This window comes from Dendroctonus ponderosae, unplaced genomic scaffold (genome assembly GCF_020466585.1).
Source record: "Dendroctonus ponderosae isolate FM_Combo_2020 unplaced genomic scaffold, Dpon_F_20191213v2 Dpon_F_20191213_1, whole genome shotgun sequence".
Lineage (NCBI taxonomy): Eukaryota > Metazoa > Arthropoda > Insecta > Coleoptera > Curculionidae > Dendroctonus > Dendroctonus ponderosae.
The window spans coordinates 4230657-4238020 of record NW_026017110.1 but is presented as its reverse complement, the minus strand read 5'-3'; the positions used below and the strand labels follow the sequence as shown (position 1 = coordinate 4238020).

General features: G+C 34.9%; 2 protein-coding genes and 1 long non-coding RNA gene across 6 annotated transcripts in view; 1 reads left to right on the top strand and 2 right to left on the bottom strand.

The window, feature by feature from the left end:
• LOC125505792 (homeobox protein unc-42-like) overlaps positions 1-7364 on the bottom strand; it is a 39842-nt gene that overhangs the window by 12557 nt on the left and 19921 nt on the right. The gene's annotated exons all lie outside the window — the stretch shown is intronic.
• Positions 955-1949, top strand: LOC109546042. Of its 2 annotated transcripts, XR_002172725.2 has the most exons (3): positions 1005-1215; positions 1376-1697; positions 1766-1949. It is a non-coding gene; the product is annotated as an uncharacterized LOC109546042 (long non-coding RNA). The 2 variants fall into 2 exon arrangements; XR_002172724.2 differs by having other exon boundaries at positions 955-1697.
• On the bottom strand, positions 1947-5313 carry LOC109546041. 3 transcript variants are annotated; one of them, XR_007282415.1, is made up of 5 exons: positions 4983-5305; positions 3564-3778; positions 3414-3513; positions 2504-2568; positions 2228-2439 (listed from the first exon to the last, which is right to left on the bottom strand). XR_007282415.1 is itself a non-coding variant. In XM_048670320.1 (4 exons), exons 2-4 carry the CDS (start codon positions 3756-3758, stop codon positions 2198-2200), a joined length of 339 nt encoding a protein of 112 aa, XP_048526277.1. In that variant the 5' UTR covers positions 3759-3778; positions 4983-5313; the 3' UTR covers positions 1947-2197. The 3 variants fall into 3 exon arrangements, 2 of the variants coding, with proteins under 2 accessions (XP_048526277.1, XP_048526278.1); XM_048670320.1 differs by lacking the exon at positions 2504-2568 and having other exon boundaries at positions 1947-2241; positions 4983-5313; XM_048670321.1 differs by having other exon boundaries at positions 2228-2568.

Here is a 7364-nt window from a genome sequence, read left to right as displayed (position 1 = left end):
TTTACTAAATCAAAATAATTGTGTTGCTTCATGTTCATTTAATTTAAGTCATACATGGTTACCTATGCTAAAATCTGAAGTAGACCAAAGAAACACTCAAATTAAATTTACACCAAAATTATTAATTAACATTACCTTTATTAATTTAAACAATGAGATTAAGTCAAAGTCACATAACTGACAATTTGCACAGACGAATTATCAGAGCGAATTTTCATATGTTGTATTATCCTACTATTGTTACACAATTTATTAACATACTCTTTTTTAGGTTCATTTAGGTTCTTTTGATAACGATAGCAGAAAATAGCTATCGAAACGTCAAGGTAATTTTTCAAATTAATTTCTCTACTAATTGGAATTTTCCCTGACAGCTTGAGCCTAAGTGTGTCGCAGGATACCCTTTAGGTGATAGTTCTTGATTACTTTTTGATAAATAATTCGTTCTTATTGCGAAATAGGAGCACTATTTATCAATCGCAAATTTTTGAGGCGAAATACCCAAAAAGAAGTTTGTAAAAAATGAATCCGCCTCAACAATATAGAACTTATCTATTTAAGCAACTATTAATACGTTTTTCAAATGAATCGCTAACGGAGTTCAAAACAATATCATTATTGTTTCAAAAACACTTGTTGTCAAAAAAAGTTATGTTAAAAGTTAAAAAGTCCACATTGTTAACACCCTGTACAATATTGAACGTTGTATTGATATTTTGGTTCACTAGAATTCTTAACGTATCTGTGGTGACTTGAAAAACGTTTTTTTTTTGTATCTTTAACTGCTTTTTTTGGCTTCTACAATTAATTTTTAGATACTAAGTTTTTAAGCAGAATTTGACTAAAATGGCGATAATCTGCAAACGTCGCGAGTAAGAAAAAAAAATTAATGTGCATATGCAGCGTGTCAAGCTGCATTCCATGAGCTAATAAAAAATGGGTAGGTCTATTTAAAAAAATACACTTTCATCTTGCCTCGCTTTTCTGAGACAATCAGTATCATATAAAATATTTTTAAAATGTGCGAACTTTGTGCGTCGACAACTTTCATATGAAACTTTTTCTCGAAAGTTCTATTGAGAGACTAAAACGCGCGAAAAGAAAACTTTGCGCTACTGTTGGCCACTCTAGCCCCACCATCGTTCCACACACAAGATAGTACAAATACAGCAGTAGCAGCAGTTAAAGGACCAGAAATCGGAGAAGTGTAGGAAGGTAAACTTCGACCGTTACATTAATTCCAATTTAACATGGAGTTAATGTCTGCAATTCGTCCTTACTCTTCATGCTTTCATTTCTAATTTCCAACATCACACACATAAAAAAAAACAAGTGAACCGCAATCGTTTCCGTTGCAACAAATAACTCTTTTTAGTAAACCAAGGCATATCAAACATCCAAAACCCATGATAAAGTTGGCCTTCTTTGGCTGTTGCGAACATTTTCTTGCCAAGTGTGTTTTCAAAGCTGCCCTGATAACCTTTGACATGTTTGGGACCACTATCCATACCGTAAACAACTTGAAATATTCATATTTACTTCAAGTACGTTGGCATGTGCGAGTCGATTTCTTGAAGAAATGTTGCACATATTCCTGAAGATGGCCGTGGTTGCACTGCTAGCAACGGCAGTGTTTTCACGGACAATTGATGATTTTATTATCAATCCTGAAGAGTTTGAACGTCTTCAAAACACTGGTAAGACCTAAAGATTTTTCCCAAATGCATGGAGAAGTGAGAATTGGTATTTGCGTCTTCATTTCCAGCCACCACCGGAAGTTACATGATTGTAGACCGATTTTTGGCCGATATTAAATGTAAACCGAAACACGTAAAAATCGCAGGCAAATGTTTCCGAATATACTGAAAATCCGTTTAGTTGAAGTTCTACTTTAGCTTTATTTCAAAATGTTTTGATATGAATGTTTGCCAATAAATAGTCCGATGGTTGATTGGAAGTTTTATTTCAGTGTCCAAAGAGGAGAAGACCGATTATCCCATCAAAATCCCGATGAAAATGAGACACATGGTCGACGTACCTTGCATGGATGGGTATGTTAATATAGGAGGAAATTGCTTACGACTCACAAAGATCCGAAGCAAAACCTAAATCGTGTGAAGAACTGTTGCTGTTTTTATTTTTTTAAATACAGTTTCCGCTTGGGATAAGTGGGCGTGTTTTTATCGGCTGCTTCCTACTAAGGCCGGGAGGTTGCTGGGATTTTTTCTTCGGCAACTAAAACTAAAACAAAAATAGAAAATAACACAGAATTAGTACTAATAAAAGTATTTACTTTGTATTGAATATTCTTTAGATGATGATTCTATACACGATTTAAATACTCGCATATTGATGGCAATTTTCGCTTTAAGACTAACATCTTCCTTGTTATTCCACAATTTTTTTAAATTTACTTGGAGTTAAAATTTGATTTATTATCTGAAATTGGACAATCTTTTACTTCCACATTTGTTTTGCGTTGTTTCTTTGCCTTTAAGCGCACCTTATTTTGTGCGTTGGATTTTCCGGCCATTAATAGTTTTACGAAGTAATCAGTTAATTAATGAACTAAAAATAATAACAAATTATAGTAAGAATTAAGAGTAAATTTCAATTATCAAAAGGAAACGAGTTTCTTATTCGACATTTTATAGCAACTGTGGAAATGGGAGTTGATGCTGAAAAAATACTTCTCAAATTAATAAAATTGAAGAACATTTTACTATGCATCGGGTTGGCTTCGCTTTTGTTGCAAGGATTCTGAAAATATTACGAGAAAATTGTTCAGCCATAATTGACCTGAAAATTGAGCCTCCTAAAAGTACGGATTTTACACCTCTTGAGCATACTGTACAAGGAAAATTTAAATCAATTATATTGATAAAATTGGTGGTCGTCGTAAGAGAGTTTAACATTTTTAGAGAAGAACTTTTTTGAAGAAACCAATTTAGCTGAAGAGAGTTCTTAAAAAGTGCGCTATAAAAAGGTCCAGAAGAGCAAATTTCCAGCGGTTTCTGAGATATGCACATTTTTTCTTCTGTCTCTTTAGAAGCTAGAAATTCGTACCGAAAGCCAAACAATAAAAGACCCGAATACTCTTGCCGAACTATCGGAAAAGACGCAACTGATTTTCGATGAAAAATCATCGCATTTATCAGTTGAAATGATTGAAACTTGACGAGTCTCGCCTTAGGGTATAAAAAGCCGAATTTTTGGTTCCAGGTTAGAACTTTTTTGGATTAAAAATACCCAAAAATAATAAATAAAACTTCAACAATGTTCCATTAACGTATTGAAAATTCTTCAACGCACCATCTAAACAAAAATTTGGTGAACCGGTGAAAAAATGTGTAATTTCTTTCTGGGACTTTGGTCAAATTACTCAAATAATTTTCCTCAAAAGTTCCACTCACCAAATGTCTTCTCTGTTGTACTAGTACTCTGCTTGTATGGTTTATTTTCGCAAGGATCTCCACCTTCAGCATGGTCGTGATGATTTACCAGCTCTTTTACCTGGAAAACAGCATTTAAAAATTCCAGAAGCATTTTTTTTATGTACAAACCTTGTGCGCTACACAATGACTTTCGTCGTAGACAACCTTCCAGCCGTCTTCGACTCCTTTCTTGATTTTATCCCAAGTGGTGGCTTCTGTAGTGGTGGCTGCGCCTGAAGATAGTTCCTGCTGAGGCCTACCGTGCACACTAACCACTACAACGAAGATTAGTGCAACGAATGGAAGAAATCCTGGACTAAACATGGTTGATTTGAATGTTCCCACTGCGAATATAACTTGATTACTAAGTTGTTGGTTTAAGCAGGTAGTTGCTTAAGTTAATTGGCTTTTATGGGGGGATTTTTTCGCCTAGAGACTAACCGCTTTGTAAATGCTGTTGGAAGATTTTCAGAAAAAACGTCCGATTTTTAATTAGATTCCTCACTGTTTCATCGACTACAGCAACTGAGCTTGTGGACTAATTGCCAGGAAATGTCTATGAAGAAAATAGCTCTGATGGCAATCAAATTTCCATTTTTATTGACTTTGACCTCTACAATGGTAAAACCGTAAGAGGTTTCCAAGAACCCGATTTGCTGATTCAAGCAATTACCAATTTTCTTCAATGACAAGGTTTATTAAATACGTGTGGCACCTTGAAGAATGTAGAGCGTTCTTTATTTGATCTCGGTAGTCATTTGTTGTTGTAAATAACGCAATTTGCAGGAATAATGTATGCGAAACAATGAGCAAGAAGGAAATTTGCGACTGATTTGCTACTTTGCATAATTGCACGATTTGTGGTTGAATACATAGAATGGAAATTGTTTATATTAAGTGGTTGCCTGCAGGCTGATTCATCAACCATGTATTAGCACTTGGTATTTAAACAATAATAAAACACTTTTATTATTGTATTATTTACTGCCTTCTTTAGCAATTGTTTTGCACTGATGTGTTCGTGATTATTTTCAAAATTTAATGCTGATTATGTTGAAATGTCGACAACCCTCTGCTGAGTCTCGGGTCTTTTTGCATAATTAAAATCAAGCGCGCTTTTCTTCATTTCAAGCTTCTGAGAGAGGATAAAATTTATTATTTAATCAATTTTATTACCAACTTTCGATTCGAGCTTATTATAACAACATACGGATTGTGTCAGTGACTTAATTTCGAATGAGTAGATATTCAAAATTAATCGAGTTTCTACAGCAAATTAAACAGGAAACGGCGTCCTTAGCATAGGAGTAAATTACTACTCTGTTATACGCATTAAGTGTTGAAATTTCACAGAAAATTCAATTAAAAATTGAATCAGAAATGTTTCAGAAATTTTAAATTTCACCCATGACAGTGCTAAAATTCGGAACCCGGCATAGCATTGGGACAATCAAGAGATAATATGCTTGGCCAGTTAAAAGCAACACTTTATAAACAGCTATAACAGCCAATAATAAAAAAACCCTGAAAGTACATGAAACAACTTACCTAAAACAACTTTAAACAAACGCGTAAAATTCTATTGTAGGTTCTGTCTGAAGGGCAATTATTTTTCACAGTCACGATTGCTCTGTGAGACTGGTTGAATGCTGCATTTGCTTCGGTTGTTGTTGTTGGGTGGACTTGATATTGAGCACCATTAATCACCACATATCCTCCATTAACTTCCAAATTGACCAACAGAATTAATAGAAGCGTGGTTAGAAGCACAAAACTTGGGCGATTCATAGAGACTTTTTGATAGAGAGTGTTTTGCTTGATTATAAAGCTGCTGTTAAACAGCTAAACGAATAGAGCGTCTGAAAATCGGGTATCGCACTCACCATGACCTGGTCATATCGCTTTGAACCTGCCAAGTTGGTCGGTGGACTTGTGATTTGAAAGTTATTCCGATGTTTAAAATTGTTTTTTCTGATCAATTCTATTGTTTCTCCACCTTTACTTCCTGCTGGTGCTTTCTCATTTTTTCTTCTGTGGCCACTTTAATTTCTAGTTCGTTTAAATTTGCTTCTTTTCAGTCTTTCTTCTGTATCTATGTAGAAGATTTGAGGGCAAAACATTTGAAATTAATATGCAAGCTCCTGCTTGCGAAAGGTCTGAAATCAATTATTTTCCACAATGCCTTAAAGGCCGTAAAACTCCCCAGTTTCTGTCTCTCCCCTACTTTAACTTGCATTGTTTCCACAGTACATCGAATAAACTGCCAGTAAATAGTTATCTTTCGCTGAATGTTTCATAAACTGAAATAAATGAAAGCTTTGTCGTAGACCCATGAATGTAACTGCTAAAAATATAATTATCAGAACTCTATTGATGTTTCCAGAAAAATAGCTGCATTCGAAATTCGAATGATCACATAAAGTTCCAAGATAAAAGGCAAACAACTATGATCGCCCTCATATCAAGTACCAGTTTAGTTACATTTGTGCTGATTTCAAGTTAAAAAGTCGTGCCTGGTCGAGAAAAATGGGTGGAAAAATAGTTCTAATCACTTTAGCGGCTGTACTGTTGTTGAACGTGGCCCGAGCTGGGCCAATGAAGGGTCCAATCACATTGAGATCTATGGATTATGAAACTGGCATGCTTAATAAATTAAAAGTAGCTGAGCACATATTTTGGGGGCGATGCAATCAAGGGTTTATCAACCTAGGGGGTAAATGCCTAAAGACGTACTAATCAAGGTGAGTTAGTGTTAAATAAATAAATTCTAGTTCTAGTTTGTGTTTTGGTCCATTCATGTGGAAAAATCACATATTTAAAAAAAATCCTGCATTCTGCATTTATTGCAATATTATAATTGCAGTGAGAAAACAGTCGCAACATTTGCACACCGCGTGTGCATTAAGTGAATATTTATCTAAATAATAACTCAGACAGGCTTCGAAACCATAACACAATGCAAAGTCAGGCCAAACCTGTAAGTTGCTGCTAAATGTTTTAGTCGAAATTTTACTACTTTGCAACCCTAAGTACAGGGGCGTCATTTCAGCATTGAAACTGGGGTGGCAAAACCTACTCAGCTGAAAAGCGGTCCTCTTCATAAAAATGTTTAAACTTGACTTTAAGTTTGTTAGTTTTTTAAGCTTTTCCAGGCTATTTTTGCCGCAATTCAGTTTATAACAATTTTCTCTAAAACAATAATTTTTAATCACTTGAGTGTTTAACTCAAGATATGGAGTTAATAATTATAATTATACATATTAAGTAAACATGTACAGAGTGGTCCAACCAAAAGGTCGCACCCCTATTTATGACTCTCCTGCACTTGACAATATCCATAGTACTCGCCATAGTTTCTCGCACGTCAATACGAATAATATTGAAAAGGCATAAATTTCATGCTTACAAAATAAAACTTGTACGTGAATTCAATGAAGATGATCATGATAGAAGATTGGAGTGCTACATGTCCCAAAACCGCATCAGAATCTTCAAACTTCTTGATTAATCTTCCCACATACTTATCGCTAATAGTTCTGCCTGGATGTAACTGATTAAATAAACGGGCGAAAGCCCTGGCAGAACTTCCATTTCCAAAATATGTTTTTATTATTTCTACTCTTTCTCGAATGGAAAATTTCATTATAATGAAAGATGTGCAAGTTAAGTTAAAAAAAAGTTTAAGCCCACAGTGACACTAGACGACGACTCGTTTTTCCTAATATATACCACTCTGGCCAAAATTTCCTACCATTCGTTTTAGGAAAATTTAATTCCCTTGGTTGAAAGGCGCCTTCCCTAAAACACGCTTTAGCCACAGCATATAGCTGTGTGTGTGCTGTGTAATTTTTATACTGTGCCTTAGCCAAACCTGGACCATGAGCATGATCACGTTTACTAATTAGACCATTTGTCGGTTGCTCAATAGAA